We start from the raw sequence: 26334 nt of genomic DNA, 5'->3' as shown, positions 1-26334 counted from the left end.
GACAAGGTTGTATTCTTTCACCATACTTATTCAACCTGTATGCTGAGCAAATAATCCAAGAAGCTGGGTTATATGAAGAAGAACATGGCTTCATGATTGGAGGAAGACTCATTAACAGCCTGCGATATGCAGATGATACAAACTTGCTTGCTGAAAGTGAAGAGGACTTAAAACATTAACTGATGAAGATCAAAGGGCACAACCTTCGGTATGGATTACATCTCAATGTAAAGAAAATCCTCACCACTGGACCAATAAACAACATTCTTATCAACAGAGAAAAGATTGAAGTTGTGAAGGACTCCATTCTTCTTGGATCAACTATCAACACTCACGGAAGTAGCAGTCAAGAAATCAAATGACGTATTGCATTAGGCAAATCTGCTGCACAAGACCTTTTTAAAGTATTAAAGAACAAGAATGTCAGCTTGAGGCCTAAGGTGCGCCTGACCCAAGCCATGGTATTTTCAATAACCATGGTATTTTCATATGTATGCAAAAGCTGGACAGTGAATAAGGAAGACTGTAGAAGAAATTGATGCTTTTGAGTTATGGTGTTGGAGGAGAATATTGAAAGTGTCATGGGCTGCCAAAAGAACCAACAGATCCGTTTTGGAGGAAGTGCAGCCAGAGTGCTCCTTGGAGGCCAAGATGGCCAAACTTCGTCTCTCATACTTTAGACATATTGTCAGGAGGGACTAGATGCTGGAGAAGGACATCATGTTTAGTAAGGTGGAGGGTCAGAGAAAAAGAGGAAGACCCCCAACGAGATGGATTGGCCAAGTGGTAGCATTGATGGACTTAAGCGTGGTAGTGAGGTTGGCCCAGGATCGGGCAATATTTCATTCTGTTGTGCATAAGGTTGCTATGAGTCGGTACCGACTTAATGGCACCTAACAACAACAACAATTACATTTTTGTGATTTTTACCTATTCAAGAGCCAAAACTTCAGCTTGCCTACTAGACAAAAGAACCAAAAATTGATGAGCTTTATTCTCAGTTAATGTGTATGTCATGCATTTAGCAGGTCTTCCTATTGAGCCTGGGTGTCCAAGAACAGGAACCAATGTTCATCCTGAAGTAGGCTGCTAAAGAACAAGGTTGACTGGACAGCCAGTCTAGGGTTCTTAGGGATCATATCAACTCCGTTAGTAGACTAAGAAGAATCACAAATAGAAAGGGTCTTCCCCATGGAATTGTGATTAAAATAATAATTAATATTTTTATCCAGGTAAGACAGAGGAGTCCAGCAGTCCAGTCAGGTATGTATTTCTGTCCTTGTCCACATAAAAAGCACACAGTCACCTTGTTGTCTCTTTACAATCATAATAATATTTTAATAGAAGTTTTTACTGTGTGAACTTAAACATGCTACTTAACGTTTCTGGAGCCTGAGTTGTATCTGTAAAAGGAGAATATTAATCAAGGTGATTGAGGTTAGTCCAGGATTGGACATTGTTTCGTTCTGCTGTGCATGGGGTCGCTATGAGTCGGTTCCGACTTGATGGCACCTGACAACAACAACAACAAATCAAGGTGAATCTATTTTGTAAGTTGTTATTTAAAAAAACAACAACAAAAAAAAAATATGCAAACTTTCACAACCAAGAGTAGTCTAAAGACACATGATGACTAAATGTAATGTGTTATCCTGGATGGAATCCCTGAAGAGAAAAATGATATTAGGCAAAAACCAAGGAAATGTGAATAAAGATCTAACTTAAGTTAATAATAATAGTTTATAGGTTCAATCATTATGACAGCTACATCACACTAATAATGTAATATGGGATACCGGGCATGGGTATATGGGAATTCTTTGTACTATCTTCACTGTTAAGTGCCATCAAGTTGGTTCCGACTCATAGTGACCCTATATAGGGTTTCCCAGGAGCAGTTGGTGAATTTGAACTCCAACCTTGTGGCTCAAACTTTGCAGTACAGTGCGTTAACCCACAGTGCCACACCAGGACTCCATGCTATTTTCATAACTGTCTGCCAATCTGCATCTATTCTAAAGTAAACAGTTTATTTAAAAGTTAGAAAAGATATGCAAAAGCACTTAATTAACTTTAAAGTTCTAGTAATGATAATTTATCACATAATTTCGTATATTTGGTCTTTTATATACACTATTTGTAGGTAAATGGCCATCTTAAGTAACTCAGATAACAAAGATAGATTGAAGAGTTAAGTTCTGGTATGGAAGAGGCCTCAATTCTAGCCCCCAGAAACATACCAGCTGTTTCCTGCCAGCTGGTGTCTCATGTCTGCCTTTCAATAGCTGATTCTCTTTGTATAATTATTTTTGACTCAGAACCTGTCTATTTTACTAAAAGTATCATTACTTTTAAAAAAGAGTCTCTAAGCAGGTGTGTACTTCAATTTAAAGCCCCAAAGAGTAAACTAGAAGATATGGAAAAGGCTTTTTATTGGGTCCATTTCCTAATTGGTTGAAACAGATCTGATTTCTACTCTCAACTTCAACTGTAGGAAAAGACAGACAGCCAGAGATAGAATACAGCAAGTGTAACCAACCCCTGCCAATTTCTGTTCTGCCTTGGAAAAAAAAAAGAAGAAAGCAAGAGTTCCAGAAGTGCAGGAAATTGTTTCTCAGACAAAAGACAACACTTCCTTTCCCAGAACAATCCATCTCCCACACTGACATCCTGCTTCTGCTATATTTACCCAATCCAAATCTGCCAATGATATACTTCCAGCTGCACTTCTGCCACATGGTCCTGTCACTCAGCTTGAGCACTCAGAGGAGAATCTGTCCAGAGAGCAGAGCCTAGAAATCACTACACACTAATCCATGCTTCCTCTGCTGCTAGCCTTCAGAGAAAAGTGAGACAAAATATGGACAGTATTACTCCTGGTTTATTTTGGAAGTGACTGGGGAAACAAGAGGTACTTCATTTTATATGGTTGCTAATTTTGACATCTCTCATGGTAGCCAAAGGTGGAGCCTGAACAATGAAAGGATTGAAATGGAAAGTAAAAATAACTCTGCTAAAGTTAGCTGGCCAAATAGCATCATTTAATAGTCTCTTCCACCTTATCACAGGGTAAATCCTTCAATTCCGAGTAGATGGATCCAAGGACTCAAGGATGGTACTACTTCATTTACCACACCTCATCCTACCTACCTCTTACCATACTCTACTTAAATACTGGATGGTTGTTGTTAAATGCTGTCGAGTCAGTTCCAACTCACTGCGACCCTGTATAGGGTTTCCAAGCAGAAACTAATGGGTTTGAACTGCTGATCTTGTGGTTCCCAATTTAGTACTTATTCTACAGTGCCACACCAGGAGTAAAGGTAAATGCTAGAGCTGACTTCCTGTTCCCTGTACATTCCCCTCTTCTTTTTTGCCTCTCTAGTTGATTTGTGTTTGTTCCCTATTTTACGTCATCTTTTTATCGTGGGTCAGATTCCCTTAACAAAACATAACTGATAGTTGCTAAGGTTTTCATTAGTGATAGTTGCATCACTAATAACAGCAAAAAGCTTGAGACTTCAGAGGGCATCTCTCTTTTTCTCCTTGTCTTTTCTTTTGTTCTTAAGGAGGCACACTCATTCATATTAACTAGAACCTTCAAAGTGGTGAAATTAAAGATGTAGTGAAATAAAAAGGAAGGAGAGAAAAAGGTGATAATGGATGAAAATGGGGAAATACTTTTCTCACCTTTTTTTCTCTTAAAGCTCTTGGATAATGGGCATTTCCAAACCTTATAGATTTTTTTAAAAGCTTAAATTGACTTTTTCAATGAGCCCAATCAAGCTTTCAAAATAGATTTGAGAATAAAAGTTGAAATATGATGATGTATTCATACAAGCCCCACTTCTAAAAAGGAGGGGCAAAGGGAAGAAGGGAATTAACTTCACATGGCTGTTCCCAATCTGGCTTAGAAGAAAAGCATTTAAGCTCTTGGTTGAGTGGAGAACAAATTCCACTGGGTGATGGTGCCACATTCTAAGAAATTATCCAATCTTACTCTTCCCCTCCAAACCTCAATGAATCAAATATTTCTCCAGTTTTGTAAAACTCTCTTTAGTTACCATTGTTGGTAGGTGCCAACAAGTCAATTACAATTCATAACAAACTTGTATAGGGTTTCCATTCAAGGCTGTGAATCTATAAACATAGAAAGCATCATCTTTCTTGCTCAGAGCAGCTGGTGGATTTGAACTGTAGACATAGTAGTTGGCAGTCCAGTGCCTATCCTACAACACCACCCAAGCTCCTCCTTTTAGCTACTAAGTATTTTTATTATATCATTAAAAACAAAAACAAAAACTGATTAATGTGAATTAGATGAAGGATTACAAAGTAAATCAGCTTTCCATTCAACAATTCATACATATTTTGTTTCATGTCATTGATTGCTGTTACTAAGTATTTTTGAAAAGGAAGTATAAAAAAATATAAACGCTTAGAGCATGAAACTCTTTTATAGGAAGAGAAACTCTAGCACAAGCAAACTAGAAAGACAGTTTGTGTACACACCTAAGAACAAGTCCTTTCAGAACAACTATTTTAAGTAACCACTGAAAATTCACCATAACTGCAGTCTGAGGTTGGTCTGCCCACATATCATCAATGTATACCAAATCCTGGGAGGAAAGTTGGATGAGGCGCAAAATATAGTTTGAAAGTGTTTCCCTCAAGATTGTTTATTAGTTACAAGGGGGAGATAATATCTATACAATGGAGAAACCAGATAACACCTTGACTGAATGGTCAAATTTAACATCAAAAGTGAAGGGTAATACCAATGTCATAGAACAATTTGTACAAAAATCGATAAATGGCAATCTAATTTGCTGTGTAAACTTTCACCTAAAACACAATTTAAAAAATGTTTTTTAAGTGAGGACACCTCTAGATGTGACAGTCTGAGATGGACTTGACATCAGTTATGTAGATTCCCACTAAAGACAAATAACAACCTGAATCTAATCACAAAGAAACAGCACACAAATCCAAAATGAGGAATATTCTCTTAAAAAGTAAAGGGGACTGGAATTGGCCTGTATTTATCAAAAAATGTCGGTGTCATGAGGAAGAAAGAAAGGCTGAGGAACTGTTTCAGGATAAAGGAGGCTAAAGAAACATGATAACTATGCAATATGGGACCCTTGACTGAAGTGGGGTGAATTATATATTTTAATATTGGGATAATTGACAAAATTGGAATATGAATAGTAAATTAAAGTATTATACCAATGTTAAAAAATTTTTAATTTGATAACTATACTAAGATTATATAAGAGAATACCTTAGGAAACAGACACTGAATTATAAAGGGATAAAGTTATCATATATAACCTACTCTCAAATGGTTAAGAAAAATAACTTTACATATGTACATACATATGTATGTGTATACAGAGAATAACTTTTTTAAAATAGAAAAAGGGTAAATGGGAGTCCACTGTATTATTCCTCAATTTTTCTGTAAATTAAAAATTGTTTCAAAATAAAAATGTAAAAATATTCACATCAACTGATTTGATTAACTTACATTGTAGCTACAGTAAAACAGCCTAGGGAAGGGAACCAATTTTTTCCTTTCCTTTGAAACTTTTGGAAGAAGTCTATAACCACCATATGTGTAAGGATAAGTCAAAAAGTCTTGTTATACCTTTAAAAAAAACAACATTATTACTAGGGTTCCAAACAAAATGTTTAAAAACATTTTCTGAGATAAGTAGATGGCTGCAGATAAGGTTTCTTTGTAATACATTTGTATTAGTCTCATTAGGGTGCCTTCATTACTAAGGTCCAATCAAAACAGTAGTTTCCAAAAGGTCAGTTAAATTCAAAGCAGAGTGGTCAGCTTAGGAATAACATGGAGACTGTCATTTGGAATTCCAAAAGGAAGTATTACTAGAATTTCTCAAAGGGAACAGTATGATCATAGGGGCTTTTTATGAAGAAGTTTTAAGAAAACTGCATTGGTAAGGGGAGAGAAAAAAAGAAAAAAACAGGACAGGTATACCAAGGAATTTTTTTCATCACAACAATGCACCTAATCATTCTTTGAGGCTAGCAAGGGCTGTCCTATGAAAATTGCAGTGGAAACCTTACCCCATCTACCCTACAATACTGATCTTGCCCCTTTAAACTTCTTTCTGTTCCCCAAACTCTAAGAACATTGAAAAGGAAGAGGATATGAGTTCCTCGGGGATGCCAAAACTGCTGTCTTGATGTGGTATAAATCAAAGAGCACTGAATTCTTCAGGGAAGGGTTAGAAAGATGGAAATAACGCTCTTCAGAGAAAGGTGTACAGACCTAGATGGAGGATACATTGAAAAATAATAGTTTCAAGCTTTGATATTTTTGTTTAATAAAGTTTTAACTTTATAGCAAGACTTTTTGATTTACCCTGTATTTCCCATTCTCTACCTTCCTCTGGAAGGAGCTCTGGTAGCATAGTAGTTACAAGTTGGGCTGCTAGCCTCAAGGTCAGCAGTTTGAAACTACCAGCTGCTCCACGGGAGAAAGGTGAGGCTTTCTGCTCCCATAAAGATTTATAGCTTCGGAAGCGCTATGCAGGCTCACAATGAGTCAACTGACTCCATGGCGCACCACCAACACCTTCCTCTGGGGAATCCTGGTGTGGCACTGTTGGAGAAGCACTGCACTGCCAACGACAAAGTTGGCAATTCAAACCCACCAGTTACTCCTTGAAAACCTTACAAAGGTTCACTATGAGCCAACTCAACGGCTCTTAAACAACAAATTTTCCACTACTGCATGAGCACAACCCAATTTTTTTGTTTTTTTTTTACTGTTGAGCTTAAAGTCTGCCTAGGGTCATGTAAGACCCTGGTGGCAAGATCTCCAATTTCCCAGATATGAAACAGTTCTACCAAAAGTGGCCACAGCTCATACTCTCCTTTAGCCCAGGGACCTCATGTGAGGAAAGACACAGCAAAACTCATATAATTTTGGCATAGGATCTGGCTTGATAACCAGTAAAATATTCCATCATATATTTATTGTTTGCATCCTAAAGTTTTTGTTGATAAGTGCCGTGCTGTTGAGAAGTGCCATGAAGTCGGTTCTGAATTTAAGAGACTAGAATGAGTCTTTAAAGTTCCTGAAATGAGAGTGATTAAGATGCTAATCTCAGGTTCACTTGAGAGGATTAAAGAATGATATTTTGAGTCTGAAAATAGAAATCCACTTTCCTGTGACTCCTTTTCCCACAATGATTCTCTCCATGTGGGCTATACCAAGAACTTCTCTTCCTGCACCAGTCAGGATTCTCTGTCAGTCACCAGGCTCTGGTCACAAAAAGTATTTCACTACAGAAGAGATTAATGATGTACCTTTGATGTAGAATCATCCCAGTACAAAGAAGCAAAGGAGAAAGAAGCACACTTTAAATTCAGAATACAAAAGGCTATAATGCAAATGATAGGTCACAGGTATTTTTGTAGAATACATGTGTTTGTACACTACGTCCACTCCAATTTTTTTTGTTTTGTTTTTAAGTGTCATCAGTTGTTCTGACTTATAGCAACCCTGTAAAGGACTTTCAAGGAGTAGCTGGTAGGTTTGAACTGCTGACCTTGTGGTTCGAGTTAATCTTAAAGTGCTAATCTTACAGCACACGCCACACTAGGAGTCCAGTTTTTCTTTTAGAAAAAACCTTAGCCACTGTTCAATTGCTTCATTGCCTTGCTGTGTCTTTTTGTCCTTGAAAATGCCAGGAAAACTTTTCCTAGGGACAGGTGATATACTCTTTTGAGGTCCCAAGTTTCCCAAGAGCTACCAGCTGCTTCTAAATAAGGGTGCTCTCTTTGGGATTCTGGACTACAAGGTCCGTTTGAATCACAAGGTCGATGGTTCAAACTCACCAACAGCTTTCTGGAAACTCTATACAGGGTCACTATGAATTGGAACCAACTCTACAGCACTTAACAACAACTTTGGGATCCAACAATAAATGATGAGATAATCTACCGGTTACCACACAAGATCCTGTGCCAAAATTATATGAGTTTTGATATTTCTTTCCTCACACGAGGCCCCTGGGAAAAGGGCAGTGGGTCACTACTGAAAAATACTTGTGCTATTTTTAAACTGGGAATAAAAGGACCTCCTTCATTCTTTAAGCTCTTTAACTCAGTAGCACTAAATTATTTTGTGCTCCTGGACTTCAAAATTCTAACAATTGTGTCAAAAGCCTAAGAAGATTTAAGTGCAAAGCTGAATTTGATTAGAAAAGATATCTTATCCTATTGGTACAACTATACTAAGTTTGGAATCCTGGTGTGGCGCCATGGGTTAATACGCTGGACTGCAAAGTCAGTTTAAACTGCAAGGGTGTCAGTTCAAGCTCACCAGTCACTCCTCAGAAATACTATACAGGGTCGCTATAGGTCAGAATCGACTTGATGGCACTTCACAACAACAACAACATAGTAAGTTCAGTTCTGAGATGTACAGACTGATTAATCAAAGGCTACTCCGCACTTAAGACATTCAAGGTCCTAAAGCAGCTAAGTATGCTGCCATGTAAAAACCATTTCCGCGGTCAATGCCAAACAGTCAGGGCTCAGATAGAGGGGGAGAGTAAGATGGGCAGTGCAGACCACCACCACTGCTGCTACTTTTCTGACCATCCTAGAACCTCCTTTTTCAGCAAACCAAAAAACATACAATACATTCCTGAAGCCTGCTGAGAGAACTTTAAACCAGGGCCCAGTTGTCCAGTCACGTTCCAGAGTTTCACAAAGCATCAGTCTGTTAGACTAAACATTTATGAGGATAGGAACTATATCGGTCTTTTTCTTACATTAGGTCCCTGTTACCTAGTTTATTTAGTGTGTGGCACACAGTAAGTAAGGAACGTCTTCTGGAGAAGAGATGCTGTTCTGAAGTTTTCTAGTACAAATGACTCCATATTCAACCCACCGAGAAGACCGAAAACAATGGTCACTAATTTCTTGACAAGCTACCCCCTTTTTACTGTATGATCATTTTAATATCATAAAAAGGAACAAGATATGTGGTGCAGTCATGATCATATCCATAATCCTTATTTTCTTGGGGAAGAATACTTCTTATTCAAACATTCTCTAGACTGTAGAGATTCAAATGTGCTCAAATTAATCTCTGCCTTGCAAAAGCTGATCCATCCAGAGAGAAACAATCATCTAAACAGAACTGTTTTATTGAAACCCAAGTTGACAGGAATGCACACAGATGCTACTATTCCAATGGTTCCCAAAGGTCAAAAGTGCTAAGGCACCTCACTCAGTCTGAGAAGCACTGCCTTTGACTCTTTGCCCAAGATATAACACTGCAGAGAGACAAATTCCAACCATTGCTGGAACAGGAATAAATCATAAGCTTGCTCCCAGGGCTTTCAAAGTTTTCTAGCCATGACCCAAAGTAAGAAATATATCTTATACTGCAACCCAATACATGTAAATTTCAAAGTGAACCAAAAGCTTCACAAAACAACTTTCCTTATTATGTGTAATGCACTAGTAGTTCCAATTCTATTTTATGCCTTCCACCCCTTTAGTGTTGATTGCTTGTACCAAATATCAAAGAAATGTGGGATCAAGTCAAAATAACAGAGGAACCAGTTTGAAGGGACCCTTACTAGTCAAACGTGGAACTATTTGAGTACCAAAAATAATGACTGTAACTGTAAAAATTGAGTAACTGAAAATCCACAAGTCCATAAAGAAAGGGAGTACAGTACCTCTATAGGATACACACTTTGCTGCAAACCACAAGGTCAGTGATTCAAGCCCATCAGCCGATCTGCATGAAAACGATGAGGCTTTCTGCTCCCATAAAGATTTACAGCCTCAAAATCCCTATACAGTGTTACTATATGAGACAGAACTGACTCGAAAGTACTTAACATCACCAACAACTTAGAGAGAGAAGAGGAACCTTCACTTTCCACTATTAGTGGTAATTATTAACACAAACTCCTTATTCTAAAAATTGTCATTAAAAGGCAAATAAATAAGCATTTATCCTACTTTTTTCGAAGATAAACTGTAGTTCATCCTCTAATTGTTTACGGAAAGCAGTTCTTTACAGAGAATGTAGAACGAACGACAGGCTTTGAAAAATCATTTTTCTGCAATGTCCAATGAAATAAATGGTCAGTTTATGATTACTACACAATAGGATATTAGAGACCAAGATACTCCACCAGGTGCCAAATTATTACCTCAGATTACTACTACTACTTGCAAAGAGAAAAAGAAATCTATCTTTATAATGAGAAGATAAAGCAGTACCACCGAAACAAAGCAATCACACTTAGTATCACCACCAGTGAGACAACCTGACCGTTTGTGCCTCCTGTGGTGCTAGCATATGAATACACAGTACTGCCTACGAAGTACTCTTGCCAAAAATGTTTGTCCCGAATACTTTCAGCATACAGGAAATGTATCAGATAGAGGGACAAGTTAAATGACAGCAAAGGACACAGACAAACACAGAATGTAGAACACCCTAAAGAAAAATGGCTTGGTCTCTCTCAAAAAGTCAATGCCAAGGGAAAAAACAGAAGGGGATGAAGAAAACTATATTAGATTTTAAATGTCAAAGAGACAAAATTACCTAGTAAATAAGAAATATGTTTAGATTTTGGTTTATAAAAGCAGCTACAAAGGGCATTTGGAGAACAAACAGGAAATCTTTAATATGCATTGTAGATTAGTCAATATTTATAAATTATTGTTAAGTTTCTTAAATGTGATAATGTACTATGATTACGTAGGAGAATATCCTAATAATCACAATACATGTTGATATTTAGGGATGAAAAGTCAAGATGTCTGCAGCTAATTTTCAAATGACTCACGAAAAAATAACATATATATGTGGACTAAGTAAATATAGCTAAATGTTAATAAATTTGACTCTAAGTAGACAATATGAATGGTCACTATAGCATTCTTTCAAATTTCAGTAAGTTTACATTTTTTCATAATAAAAAACTGGGGGGAAATGCTATATAACCCATCAAAATGATATGACAATCAACTCCTGGTGTGGTGCTACAGGATCAGCATTGAACTGTGAACCACAGGTCGGCAGTTCAAATCCACCAAGTGCTCCTTGGAAACTCTACACAGGGACTATATAAGGTGGACCAACTTGACAGCACTATACCAACAACAATGGAATGTAAGCTGCATTTTGAATAATATCACACTATCCTGGTGTGGCACTGTGGGTTATTGTGCTGGACTGCAAAGTCAGTTTGAACCGCAAGATGGCTGGTTAAAACTCACCTGTCGGTCCTTGGAAACCCTATACAGGGTTGCTATGGGTTGGAACCAACTCAACGGCATTTAACAACAACAACAACAACAACACCCCACAGTAGAACAGCCATATTACCATCTCAGGCTACACTTCATTATCAATTTGGATACAGTTTTCTTTAGACCTGTTGTTTAAGAAGAAAAATGAACCTTTATTAAAAAGTTCATGCGAAATGAGGTTTTCTTATTCTGCAACCCCTTGCCACGAGTCTCCCAAGTTTTTGTTGTTTTTTTATCTATTAATAACTAATTTTACTTGAAAAGGAAGAATTATCGGTAGAAAAACTTCCATCAGACCTACCCAGAGAAACAGACGTGGAGAGATGGAGCGGCTGGGGACTCTAGACCCAGAGAGGGAGAGGGGCTGTGTGCTGACGACCGACCGGGGACCAGGCTTGCAGGGTATACTCTTTGGTTGGTTGATGATGCATGGAGGGGATTGTAACCATGGTAATGAAACAATATATGATAGATGAATGTAAAGCTAATGTTCTCCCATGTAAACTATCACATAATTCACACTAAAACATTTTTTTTAATCAACTAATTTATGATCTCACTTATATGAAATAAGCAAATAAATAGAAACCAAAGATTTAAAAAAAAAAAAACTTCCATCAGAGTCAGTGAAGTATCTTTTGTCCCTCTACCTGTAGAGGATTTTTTCCAGTTCAGGTTCCATCACAGATGACACTGATATGCTTTTGATCCTTGTCCACCCCAATTAATGTCCCTAACTATCCTCAGTCTCTAGTTCCCAAGCTGTTTTCCAGGACACCTGGAAGCAAGCTGCATGGTTGACTGCAAAAAAACCCTTGCTCCCACACTGCATCTGGCCTTGCCTTTCCACCAAATCAAATGCCAATTTATTGCCCTCTGATGTACAGTCTATCAGGCCACTTCTTGGATGCTCTAACTACACAGAGGGCCAGAAACCCAAGGCAATAATGTGAGTTCCACAAGTGGGCAAATAATTGCTCAATAAGCGTGGAACAAGGAAAGGTCAGTAGCGATCTGTGCACATGTGGCAGCCCTTCACAACTCAACCTACAGTGGTAACAGTGGTAACAGAAGGCTGCTGTTACAGAAGAGGCATGCAGTAAAAAGCCAGCCAACAGGCAGCCAGGAGTGCTTGTCCATCTAAGTTCTTCAAGGTCTCCAAAGAACAAAAGAAAGGAACAAAAGCCACAAAACTGGTGAAGGGTACTTAGTTCCTGTTTTCCTGAAGTCAAATTGAGAGCTAAGGTAGCCACTACTCTCTATCTACCACCCTTTCTTGATGAGGTGATCTGAGTGGAAACAATACAACCTTCATTTTGCTCTATACACAGCTCTATCTCCTAATGGGTGCCAGGAGAGAAAAGACAAATTCACTCACCCTTTCCAAAATCATATCCAAAATCGTGTTCAAAAGTGAGGTGATAAATTAAGCATTGATGAGAATAGAGAATAGAGGAGCAGGACTGAGACAAATGAATACTTCATATCTCTCCTAATCAAAACTACATGTTGAATTTCAAACAAGTGGCTTCTTCTGAAACCCTCTTGGCATTTCCCCTCAGTTTCAGTGGGTGGAAAAGGAGAAAGGGACTCTGCCTGCCTCCTTATTAAAAACAAAGCAGCAGCTGGCTTTCCATCATTTTACTCATCTGACTGCTGTCATGGCAAGTTCGGCGTATACCCAGAGAACTTTCAGACCTCAGGAGATGACTGTGCTAAATAAAAAGGACAATGCCAATGAGAGTCACACCAGCAACTCTGACATCCACCACAGATCACACTGTCCCCTAACTTCTGCCAGAAAGAAATGTCTTTGTCTCTGCTTTTAAGAGATAAACTATTGTGAATAGCCTTTCCTCTTTTCTACAAACCTCTTTCAGATAAGTGTAGTGAAAAATACGCCCTCCTACCAGTCAGCAAGGAGCTCCTGTAGCGTAGTGGTTACAAATTGGGCTGCAAACCTTAAGGTCAGCAGTTTGTAACTTCCAGCTGTTCCGCGGGAGAAAGATGAGGCATTCTGCTCTCGTAAGATTTACAGCCTCGGATACCCTGTACAGGGTCGTTATGAGTCAGAAGTGACTCCACACACATAACAACAACAACAACCAGTCAGCAGGGAGTCTTAATGTGGCACTGCAGGATAAGCACTGGACTACTAACTGCAAGGTTGGCAGTTCAAACTCACCAGCCACTTCTCAGAAACCTATACCAGGTTGCTATGAGTCGGAACCAACCTGACAGCACTAACAACTGACTCTTAACAGCAACAACAAAGTTTGTTTTACCTTTAATTCGAATTTGTAGGTAAGTTGGAACAGGGGCAAATGGTTCCTATTTAGCCTTGCTTTTGTGTAAAATAAGGAACCCTGGTGGTGCTGTGGGATAAACATTGGACAGTTAACTACAGGTCATGGTTCAAATCCACCAGCCACTCTATGTGAGAAAAATGAGGTTCTTTGCTCCCATAAAGATTTAAAGTCTTGGAAACCCTATACTGAAGTCACTGTGAGTCCGAATCAACACAATAGCAGTGGATTGGGTTTGTTTATTATTTTTTTAAATGCAAGAAAAGACTCAAAGCAATTTCAATGATTTAAAAGTTACATGTGCAGAAAGTGAAGGTGATTATGATGAAAATTTTTTGTGAGTGAGGGTTAATTCAATCGTTTCAAATTGAGGGCAAATTTACATAACATTAAAGGACAAGTATGAGTTGTCCATAAATCTAAATTGGACATTTGTAACCCAAGGATTTCCTATCATTCTGATGGCTAAGTTTTTTTGGGTATTAGGGAGAGAAAAAAAGGGAGAGTTGGCCCTATGACAAGACAAACTATGCAGAGCTACTTCTTCTCAAGAGTTTCCATTTTCTAAGCTCAAACACAAATGGTTGTTAGAAAGCTTCTTGCTTTAAAAAAGCCAAGTGAAGAGGACTCAGAGAGTATTTGGAAAAGGCCCCAGCAAATACAAACGACAAAGTAAAGTCATCAGCATACAAGCTTCTTTAAAGGCATCTTATTAGTATGAATATTACCTGATGAAGCACAGAATCATACTAAAGCTTTATTTTTTTCTAACTGTGTTGAAATGTCAACAGGTCTGGGGTCACCCAAATCTACCGAGACTCTAAGGTGCCAAAGTCAATCTGGCTCAAATTGAAGTCACATCCTAACATATTACGTAAAAATTTCCAAACTAACATACGCTTATATTTTACTATAGAAAAAGAAAGTCAAAAAGGACACAGGAAAAGACCGGAAGCGCTATGCGCAAGTAGACACTTCCCAGTCGAGTTACAGCCCAGGCACCACCAAGATGCAGGCCTATCACTCTTCTCTCATCGACCCTGACACCAAACTCATCGGAAACATGGCACTGCTACCTATCAGAAGTCAGTTCAAAGGACCTGCCCCTCGAGAAACAAAAGATACAGATATTGTGGATGAGGCCATCTATTACTTCAAGGCCAATGTCTTCTTCAAAAACTATGAAATTAAGAATGAAGCAGATAGGACCTTGATCTATATCACTCTCTACATTTCTGAATGCCTAAAGAAACTCCAGAAGTGCAATTCCAAAAGCCAAGGTGAGAAAGAAATGTACACGTTGGGCATCACTAACTTCCCCATTCCTGGAGAGCCTGGGTTTCCACTTAATGCCATTTATGCCAAGCCTGCAAACAGGAAGACGAAGTGATGAGAGCCTACTTACAGCAGCTAAGACAAGAGACTGGACTAAGCCTTTGTGAGAAAGTTTTTGACCCTCAGAATGACAAACCTAGCAAGTGGTGGACTTGTTTTGTAAAGAGACAGTTCATGAATAAGAGTCTTCAGGCCTGGACAGTAAAGGGAACCAGGGCACACTGTCCCCACAGTCGTGGGCAGCATTTTACATCAAGATGTACACAATTCTTTGTCTTTATTTCGTAAAGTTATATACAGAAGAGAGAAGAGAACATGTGTTTACTTGAAAACTGCTTTATCAAGAATCGAAAGCGCTTATGGATGATTTTTTTTTTTTTTTTTGCATTATTAAGCTGGTGCTAAAGAGTGAGTGAGAATAAAGACATTTTTAACGTTTAAAAAAATAGACATAGGAAATACATAATTTGCCCAACTTCTGCCTCTTTCAACTCAGCCCATTACATGAATTGGTCTGCCAATTTTTATCATACATACATCTGGTTCTTTTTATTAATCAACTTGCTGACAAAGTCAATTCAAACTCATGGGAACTCCATGTGTGTCAGAGTAGAACTGAGCTCCATAGGATTTGCAATGGCTGATTTTTCAGAAGTAGATTTCAGGTCTTTCTTCCAAAGCACCTCTGAGTTGGACTTTCTGCAAACCTTTCGGTTAGCAGCCAAGAGCATTAGTTTATACCATTCAGGGAATCTTCTGGTTCTCTTAGTCTCCACTTATTTATTTAGGCCTTGAACAATTCACAAGCTCATTCCAAGTGAGACAAAGCTAATGACTCATCAGCCTTCTTCTCAGGTTGCCTACTCATATAGTTCCTACTCGTACAGTTCCCAGGCAACAGGCCACCATGGAAAAATTGAAAGTATGTATTCTTTCTTCTATAGGAGAGAGATGATGACTCTAACAATTTTTTTCATTAAAGTAATATACTCTTACTAAATATTTAACCTAACAATGACTACTAAAATATTTGTGTTTTTCTCCAACTTCCCCATCTTCCAAATGAAAAGGATTAAATGTGAGATATGAGGTGCCTCAGAACAGTTTCCCTTCTACCTAAAAGGCTATTTCTAAGAGTTCTAGGCCAAGCAAGCGTTATGTCATAGTTCCTCCCAGCTTGGCTTACAGACTATTTAAATGCACTCTGTAAACCTCTAGAAATTAGATGGACTCAAATCTAGCTCAGGCTCTGAATTCACAAAACTTGAGACAGACAGTACCCGACACTACAGGTGTATTTGTCAAGGATAAACTATATTTAAATAAATTCATGACACATCCTCTTTCTCCAAGTACTTGCTTCTCCGTCTTGCACTCAAGCACACTGTATTTTGTTATGTGAGTAAGCTCAATAAAAAAAAGAACCTATCTTTCAGAATCACTCTAAGCAACCTACCAATGTTGCTTTGGGATACCTAAACTCTGACTAGAACAGCTCTACAAGAGAAAGCTAAACAAGCAAATGTATAAGGCATCATTTTTTGTTCATTTCTTTGGCATGTGGTATGTAATGCAAAGGAGAAAGTAGGAACCAGAAGAGAGGGTAGCAGATGGCTCTCACAATAATGCATTCGTTATTATCCAGTCCATGACTGAAATATGGCATAAAGGAAAGGTCTCAGCTTTGTAGTCAACTATAGCCACTAGTCTTGTAACATCAGAGGCTAAGAGGGTAGGAAGTTTGATTGCTTTACTACTATAGATTCAATGCCGAAGTGCCTGGTACATAACGGATATTCAATAAACACTGATTCGAAGCAATTCAGTAAGTCAGGCCCAGAAGAATCCAAATATGGGGCTATCCTAGTAAGCAAAGGTCCAAGAAACTCGAACAGTTCCCTAGTTAATACAGGGACTTATCCTGGGCCTCAAAATGACCTTAGTTTTAGACTGAACACCCCCTAAATTCTCAAAGATTCTTATAAATAAAAAGTCCTGGGACTAAATCTCTAAAAGCAACCACTACAGTTCCTCATCCTTTCTGTCCTATCCTCCAACACACACAGTAACACACACACACACACACACATTACTAAAAAGTCTTCTTCATACCTGGCCCTAAAGGCTTTAAAGTCATTAAGAGGTGATCCCAGAAAAAATCCTCCCTTCCTGCTTCAAACCAAAATTTCTCTGCTTTTCAAACTTCAAATGATAAGAATGTGATGTGATAGATCACCTTTATATGGCCTTTCTCATCATGGTCTTGTACGCCCACCAAATGATTGATTTGTTATTGTTGATAAGTGCCGTTGAGTTGATTCCAACCCATAGCGACCCTGTATAAGGTTTCCAAGGAGCAGCTGGTGAACTTGAACCACCAACCTGCAGTTCAAATGACTTTGCAGTCTGATGCATTAGCCCACAGCGTCACATCAGGGCTCCAATGATTGAGTGATACTATGCAAATAAGGTGCTTGTGGCTCACCCAAGAGGACTGGATAGCTTGCTAATAAGGCAAAGAAGGGGCATGTCACACCTGAGGGGTGGGGCCATGCAAATAAAGTATATGGAACCCTAGCAAGGAAGTTGGTCAGTTTGACCATCAATTCTAGGTAAAGTTGAGGGTTAGTAAAAAAGAGGAAGACCCCCAACGAGATGGATTGACACAGTGGCAGCAGCAATGGGCTCACATGTAACAATAGTGAGGAAGGTGCAGGACCAGGCAGGGTTTCATTTTGTTGTGCTGTGAGTCAAAAATGACTGCTGCTGCTGTTATGTGCCGTGTAGTCGGTTCCGACCCATAGTGACCTAGTACAGGGTTTCCGAGGCTGTAAATCTTTATGGGAGCAGAAAGCCTCATCTTTCTCCCATGGAACAGCTGGTAGTTTTGAACTGCTGACCTTGCAGTTCACAGCCCGATTTGTAACCACTACGCTAGACGGCACCTAACAACAACAAGGCTTAAAATGAGATGTCCCAGAACCAAGAAGAAGAGATGGGAGTGGCAGGCATCCTTTGGACCTGGGTCCCTGTGTTGGGAACTTCCTAGACCCAGGAGCCAGCGAGCTGTAACACCAGTTTCAGAAAGATACAAAAGGTAGCAGCAGAGAAGCAGAGGCAACAGAACAAAGAGACTAGCAGGAGATGGAACAGTGGACTGGGAAGTGAAAAAGCTGAGCACATTCAGGAGGCTTGCTGGAGGAGTAAGGTGCCTCTAGGTATTTAGCAGCAGAGGTAAAGAGCTCTGTAACATTTGCCTGAGGCAAGTGGCGAAGCCAGGGAGAGGCCGAGGGCCAGGGAGAGGCGCAGAAGAATTTGTCCTGACTGAAGAAGTATACTGAGTCCCGATTCCAAATGATAACTTATTAGTGCGTAGTGGTTACGAATCGGGCTGCGAACCTTAAGGTCAGCGGTTCGAAACTACCAGCCGCTCCGCGGGAGAAAGATGAGGCTTTCTACTCCCGTAAGGATTTACACCCTCGGAAACCCTGTACAGGGTCGCTATGGGTCGGAACCGACTCTAAGGCACTTAACAACAACAACAACAATCAAACTCCGTAACCATGAGTGTTACTGTGAGTTCTGTGTGGTCATTGCAATGAATGATCAAACCCAGCAGAGAAGTCAAGTGCTGTGGGAGGGGCAGTTGGTGTCAGAATTAGTAAAAAGATTAAAGAGAGGAGGCATGCCTGACTACCACCTCCTAGGAATAAATCTAGGGCTGTAGATTATGATGGTGATTCTCTCTCCCCCTCACAAAAAGAGGAAATCAGACATTCTTTGTAGTGATCTAAGTCTAAAGATCAAGGACAAAGGAAGCCAAAATCTAGAGGTAAATGATCACAGCCAAACACCACAAATCACAACTAGCTAGAGCGCTTTCCAGAAAACTGTATTACCCATGAAGTTGAAGGGAGTCCTGGTGTGGCACTGTGGGATAAAGCATTGGACTGCAAGGTCAGTTTGAACCGCAAGGTTGGTAGTTCAAACTCACCAGCTGTTCCTCAGAAACTCTATAAAGGGTTGCTATGAGTTGGAACAGATTTAATGGCATTTCACATCAACAAGTTCTGCAAGGATTTGCCCAGTCTGGAAACAAAGAGAACAAAGACTATAGCCCATATTGGCTAGAGGCAGTCTTCTGAAACACTCTTCAGACCTAAAACCAAAAGCAACATGAAATATCATAGTACAAGGCAGTCCCCAGATTACAAATAAGATCCATTCCTTAATATGTCTTTAAGTCAAATTTGTACTAATTTGGAACAGTTGGATACAGTTTGTCAAGTTAATAAAATGTTTAGTATATAGTATGCTTTTCTATGCATAAAAAACATTAAAGAAACACTTCTAGATGCACGAAATAGCTCCAACATAATATAATAATAATATTAATAATGTTTTGCTGCACATCATAAAATAGCATTCGCTTGTCATTTTTAATAGGATCTATGGAGGTTGTTGGTTCATAACTACGAGTTTACATGTAAGTCGGATGTTTGTAACATGGAGCTGCCATACGTTGCCCTCCCTCCTTAGTTTTGGTAGTGCAGTGGGTTATGAGTTAGGCTGCTAACCATTAAGGTCACTAGTTCAAATTTACCAGTAGATCTATGGGAGAAATATGAGGCTTTCTGCTCCTGTAAAGATTTAATAGCCTCAGAAACCCTATACAGGGTGGCTATGAGTTGAAACTGACTCCACAACACATCACCACCACTATCACCCATTCACCTATCCCATGCTAAAGATCTTAACACACAGTCTTGCTATAAGACTGGAGATAACTCCAATATAGAAAACTCCCCACACAAGCTAGCTGGAAGCATAAAAAGGAAATGTATCTTTGGAATGTAAGGGAGAGGTGATGGCCCCTCTGCCCCTAAGGCCAAGGCACTCCAACCCTGCAGGCAGCACAGAGTTAACTACCCACCCGCTTCAAGAAGCACAAAGGTACATCACTGCAACATGCCTAACATTTACATTGCCTCTCTCTGCTCATTAAACAGGTTTTGGTTAAATAATGAACAAACTGTATTACAGACTCCGATGAGAATTCCAAAATTATAAATCAACTGGGAAAGCCCAAAGGGGCAGACGGACAGGGAGGGGGGAGAAGGATAATATTGACTAATATAAAGGGCGCAGCTTGACAGTGGATATTCCTGCCACACCTGATCAAACACACTCCATGGGGGGAGGGGAAAGTGAGCAAAAGAGGAGAGATGGGACAAGACAGCCTGAAATTTGCATCCGGAAAAGATTAAAACGGATTCTTTGGGGATAGAGAAAATACATAATATATATTACTATAAATGCAAAACTGTACTAAAAGCTAACTCAAATGTCAAAGATTACAGCTTGAATAAATTTAAATATAAAAGCCATGTGCTTCCATGAGTTAATGAGAGAGACATAAAAGGACAAACTGGACCAGGAGGCTGAACAGAGCCTCATGCTGCCTTTGCTGGGCAATGGGTTCAAAGCCCAGCAGAGGTCACAGTTTGAAGGTTCCCTCCATAGCTCCATGCCCAATGAGAAAACTGGGGATCCCATCACTATTCTAGTCTACATCTGCTTTTAAAATATATATGTATATAATTCACGAATAATAAAATGTATGGTTTAAATGTACAATGCATTGGGTTTTAGTATATTCAAAAAGTTGGGCAACCATCACCACTACCTAATTCCAGAACATTTTCATCACCACAAAAAGAAACCCATACCCCTTAGCAGTCACTTTCTACTCCTACCCTAGTCCTTAGCAACCATGCATCTGCTTTAACTACTCCAGAATAACCTCCTAAAAGGAATTTCAAGAGGATTTAGAGACAAAATATAAGGAGCAGCAAGGAAGTCTCTCTCACTGATGTGAGCTAAGGCTTTATCTAAAGTAGCAACATGCACACTTTGCTCTTGGAATGCCTGTATTTTCCAAGTACAATCCTCTCTTGGTTTGGTATTAGAATATTCTATTACTCTAAATGCTACAGAGCATGCAGTTATCATGCAGTTTAGACAAATACTGAATGCAAGTATATCTCAGAGACACATAACTATGAGAATACTGATATAGATTTATCCAATCTCTATGAATAATAAAGTTGTGTCATCCATGAAGTTGCAGGATACTAAAACATAAAGATAAATTCTTTCACAATGATCAGATAATAATACCTCTAGAGGAGTAAACAGTGCTTATGTACTTAAAAGATCCCCTGTTTTTTTTAAAAAAAAGAAAATCATTTTGGTTTACTGACAATGTCTAATAAACCAACTATTTCTACCAGTGGTATGCTTATCAACCAAGCAAACAGATAACTTAGAAAAATGCAAACAAAAAGCCTTTGAAAAAGGGACAGAGCCCAAGTCAATTTCATGAATTAAACTGGGTAGAAGTCCTAGAATTCCTGCCCACTTCCCCAATCTAACTGGTACATGATTCCCATCACATAGCCTGGGCATAGTCCCTTCAGTTTCTCTCTCCAAGCTTAAAACCTTTTCCCAGCCTCCTACCGTTAACCAGCTTCCAGGAAAGTAGTCCTCCTGACACTGCCAATCAGAAAAATCTGTTTGTTTCAGTAAAAAAAACAAGAAATTGGTCATGGATTGCAGAGTCTAGGACCACAGGGGCAGCTGACCCATAAACTTGCTCCTGGGAGCCAAAGCTGCGTGGGGGGTCAGAACCAATCTGGCATGAAATGCTCTATTTCAGGTCTACTCTGTCATTTTCTCAAGCAGGTAATATGCTGAAAACCAAGAACAATGGGGCAACCTTGGCAGGTACCATTTGAACATCTGCCAGCTGTTGGTCCCAGGAAAACATTACCATCCCTTCCTCACTCCAGAGGAAAGCCTGATAACATCAAGCCATGTTCCCAGGATCACTGACAGACCTGACTCCTCAGTACATCCTAGTTTTATTAGTTCCAGGCAGCAAGGTAAATTAGATTCCTAACCCAAGGATGTAAAGGATCAGATAATAAATATCTTAGGCTTTGAAGGTCATATGGTTTTTGTGCAACCACTCACCTTTGCCAATGTAGCTCAAAAGCAGTCAAAGGTAATATGTAAAAGAATGGGTGAGACTGTGTTTCAGTAAAATTTTCTTTATAAAATCAGGATGCAGGTTGCAATGCCAGAGAAGGAGGCAAGAGATGATGGCATAGAGAGATGGAGCAGCTGAGGACTCTAGACTCATGGAGAGAGAGGGGCTGTGTACTGGCGGCTGGGGCAAACTTGCAAGTGTGCCCTTTGGTTGATTGAATGATTATATATTCCTGGGTGTTTTGGTGGTGTACATCCAAAAAAAAAACAAAAACACCAGAGGGAATAGAGAAGCAAATACTGTTGAATGATGATGCATGAAGGGAATTGTAATCATTACAATGAAATGAAATACTATAGGATGACTAAAGCTGATGTTCTCCCATGTAAACTTAAAACAGTAAAACAAAACAAACAAACAAACAAAAAGAAACAGGCTGCAGGCCAGATTTAGCCCATGAATATAGTGTGCCAACCTCTAGACATTTATAGGAAAAGATTGTAGCCCCCTGCAAAAAAACAAACATTTGTATTTTTTGAAATGATGAGTAATCCTACCTAACTGTAAGGAACTTACCTGATATATTGTTTAAAACTTCCTTTAGATGACTGAAACTGTGCAGCAGAGGATCCCGTTCTTCATCCTATAGGACACATAAATTACCAAAAAAAAAAGTAATTATTGGGCCCAAAGCAAAATAAACAAGAGATAGTTCAAAGGTTCTTTCCCTGACTTCAAACCAGAAGATCCAGTAAGTTTTCCTTCTGAGGAAAAGAAAGCTAGCCATGGTTATTTTTTTTGTTTCTTAAGCTCTTATTTGATATATTCTGGCTGTCTCTAAAATAGTGAATCCTAAAGTAGCATAGTGGTTTATGAGTTGGGTTACTAATCACCAGGTCAGCAATTTGAATCTACTAGCTGATCCATGGGAGAAAAATGAGGCTTTCTACTCTGGTAAAGATTTACAGCCTCAGAAACCTTAAACAGGGTCCTTACGAGTTGGAACTGACTCCATGCAAATAACCACCACCGTAACTAACAAAGTACTAATCTATACAGTAACTATAGCACTCAAGCTATCATAGTTTGTAGTTGTTGTCAACTGCCTTCAAGTCAGTTCTGACCCATAGCAACCCTGTAAAGGGTTTCCAAGGAGCGGCTGGTGAGTTGAACTGCTGACCTTGCATTTCAAAACGACTCTGCAGTGCAGCGCATTAACCATTCTAGTTCTTCTCTTCCTTCACATTCATTATATAACCACACATGTTCATTTCAAAGATATTCCTAACTTCACTCTCACTTTTAGAACAATGTATTTTTATTAAAAAACTGAAAAATTTCCAAACACATACACAAGAGGGAAGTCTACTGCTACAAAATCATAGAAACCTTTATTTAAAAATATATCAAAATGTGAAATGATCCTAAAGAAATGATATTGAACATATTGTCCCCATCTAGATTTATACACTATTGAAGGTGGTGCTTCCATCTCTCTCTAGCCCTTCCCCAAAGAATTCTGTGCTGTTTGATTTACACTACATAAAAATGGCAGTATGGGTATCCTCAAGGAATTCAAATTGTGTTCCTTTTAAATATTCCTTGAGTTTTAGGAAAAAAAAGAAGTCTGAAGGGGCAAGAGCAGGGCTCTAAGGTGGATGGGGTATGGTTTTTCAACATAATCCTAGTAGAACAGTCCTTGCTACCCTCAAAGCATAAGCAGGTGCATTGTTGTGATGGGAAAAAATTCCCGGGTGCAACTTTCCTGACCTTTTTCTCACAAATGCAGTTTTCAATTTCCTTGAAACTTCTTCATCATAAGCCCCCATGATCATCCTGTGTCCTTTGGGAAAATCTATCAAGATTATTCCTTCCTTTGGAATCTAACTAGCCCAGCAGATCCCCTTGAAAGTCACTGTTTCAGTTGGACCTATTTTTTATGAAGGCACCCTAAAAAGACTAAGTGTATTACTAGGAGAGCTTGTCTGCAGTCATCAACTGATTGCAGAGAATATTTGAAAGTGTTTAAAAATATGTAATATTTGGAATAAACTCATGCATATGAATTGAAACCCTGGTAGCAATACTTTTTTTACTTACCCTCACACATGCGCTCTCACCAAGTTGGAAATTTCAAAACTTACTTTTATAATTGTGCCAAGAATTGTTTTGCATAATTGTACATAAATAAATCCTTGATCACACAAGAAACAAAGTTGACAACAAAGAAAGTAACCTGATGATATGACCTTGATATATGGAAATGTGTTGAATCCCAAGAAAATATACCAAGTCATAGTCTATAAATCAATAATTAAATTAATTTAAATAAATTTGATAGCTAATTATAGCCAGTAGGAATGAAAGGATAAAGGGTCTTTCAGGCAATTTTGGCCATTAAAAGGTCACAAATATTGATAAGCACTGGACTGTGAACCACAAGGTCCATGGTTCGAGCCCATCAGCCACTACACAGCAGAAAGATGAGGCTTTCCGCTTCGCAAAGATTTTAAAAAGCCTTGGAAACCCTATATAGGGTTGCAATTAGGCAGAACCGATTCAATAGCACTTAACAACAAATACCAGCTTAAGTTATTTACAAAACAGCTAGAGAATGAAGTCATCTTTTGGGTCCTAGAGGAAAAAAGGTAGCCCATAAATCTGATGCTAATTATAATAAAATAGAAGGGGTCTTAAGACAAAGAACAATTCTAAAATGTACTATTCTCCTTATTACTGGAAGGTTGGTTACTGTTTGAACTACTATCAGGTCCCCTGTAACAATTAAGTTATTAGCCATTTCCCACTTACCAATGGAGTGTGGGTGCTCCATCGGGCATTTCGTTTGATGGCCCCAACCACAATGTTAATCTCCCCTTGAATGATGTAAACATTCTTATCCACCATCCTGGCAAACCTGCCAAAACAATTAAGAGAAGAGTCTGGTTAATATTTATTTACCCAGAACATTGTTACTGTTATTGTTGTTGTTGTTAAGTGCTGTTGAGTCGGTCCCAACCCATAGCAACCCTGTATAGGGTTTCCGAGGAGCAGCTGGTGAGCTTGAACCACCGACTTTGCAGTTCAAACGTCTGGCGCATTAACCCACAGCGCCACACCAGGACTTCGTTACTGTCATTGTTGTTGTTGTTGTTATGTGCCATCGAGTCGGTTCCGACCCATAGCGACCCTGTATAGGGTTCCCGAGGGTGTAAATCTTTACTGGAGTAGAAAGCCTCATCTTTCTCCCGCGGAGCAGCTGGCAGTTTCGAACTGCTGACCTTAAGGTTCGCAGCCTAATTCGTAACCACTACGCTACCAGAGCTCCCTTTAGCTGCCATCAAATTGGCATCTGACTTACAGAAACATTGCCCAATCCTGCACCATCCCAATTATTGGCTGCAGACCAGACCAATGTGATCCATAGGTTTTCATTGGCACAGAACTTTAAAGAGCAAAGAATTTTTGGAAGTAGATCACCAGGCCTTTTGTCATAGTCCATCTTAGTCCAGAAGCTCCACTGAAACTTATCCAGCATCAAAGTAACACTCAGAGCATATCTGTGCTCAAATCAGTACCTGATAAGTTTAGAGTTAGGAACTAGCTTTTCAGTACCAAAATTTTCCACCTGTAATACTAACATGGGATAAAATCCATCTTATAAGAATCCAACTATTTGGCTGTCTTGGAAGTCTCTAGAAGTTCAAAGTAGTTAAAAGAGCATCAATACAGAAAATTGCTCAAAGGTACCCCAAGAATCCCGAGTAAGAATGTCCAGTTCTTCAAAGTCATGTCCCCAACATCTTCCTGTGAGACCTTTAGGTATACAGATGGATCTGTCATGACAGTTTGTTAAAGATAATATTTCAGATTTTCCTTTTTTTAAAAAATCTCAATTACTCAATGAGTTAGTAAAGAAGGTTCAAGTTCAAAGAATGAACACTTTTAGAAGAATAGAATTGGTTTAGAAACACAGCTACAACATCAATTATAGTCTGTACATATTATGCCATATAAGCTCTAGAAAACTGCAAAGTGACAGTGACACCTTTGAAAAACCCTAACTCTCATATTCACTTACTTACAGCAGAGCATCCCTACTAAGCAGACTGAAAGGGAGGCTCTTTTAAAACTGCTTCCACATAGACATCTTAAGCGAAGCTGAAATACTGTGTTAGTATTTTAAGTGCTCCCAAATGAACCACCACAGGATTCTCTTTAATGCCTACAACAGTTGTTGTTGTTGTTGTCAGGTGCCATCGAGTTGGAACCGACTCATAGCGACCCCATGCACAGCAGAACGAAACAATGTCCGAT

General features: G+C 39.1%; 1 protein-coding gene and 1 pseudogene across 2 annotated transcripts in view; one reads left to right on the top strand and one right to left on the bottom strand.

The window, feature by feature from the left end:
- The window catches only part of GBF1 (golgi brefeldin A resistant guanine nucleotide exchange factor 1), a 161756-nt gene that overhangs the window by 105098 nt on the left and 30324 nt on the right, over positions 1 to 26334 (bottom strand). Inside the window, exons 2-3 of one of the 2 annotated variants that reach the window (XM_006831287.1) lie at positions 24829 to 24934; positions 22594 to 22660 (exon numbers count right to left, since the gene is read on the bottom strand). In XM_006831287.1, the coding sequence (XP_006831350.1) occupies positions 22594 to 22660; positions 24829 to 24924 (163 nt within the window). In that variant the 5' untranslated portion in view covers positions 24925 to 24934. Of the gene's footprint in view, positions 1 to 22593; positions 22661 to 24828; positions 24935 to 26334 lie in introns of those variants that run through there. The other variant, XM_006831288.1, reaches the window with a different exon arrangement.
- Positions 14641 to 21510, top strand: LOC102823121 (annotated as a pseudogene).

This window comes from Chrysochloris asiatica, unplaced genomic scaffold (genome assembly GCF_000296735.1).
Source record: "Chrysochloris asiatica unplaced genomic scaffold, ChrAsi1.0 scaffold00003, whole genome shotgun sequence".
Lineage (NCBI taxonomy): Eukaryota > Metazoa > Chordata > Mammalia > Afrosoricida > Chrysochloridae > Chrysochloris > Chrysochloris asiatica.
The sequence above is the reverse complement of the archived record's forward strand: the minus strand, read 5'-3'. Positions and strand labels throughout refer to the sequence as shown.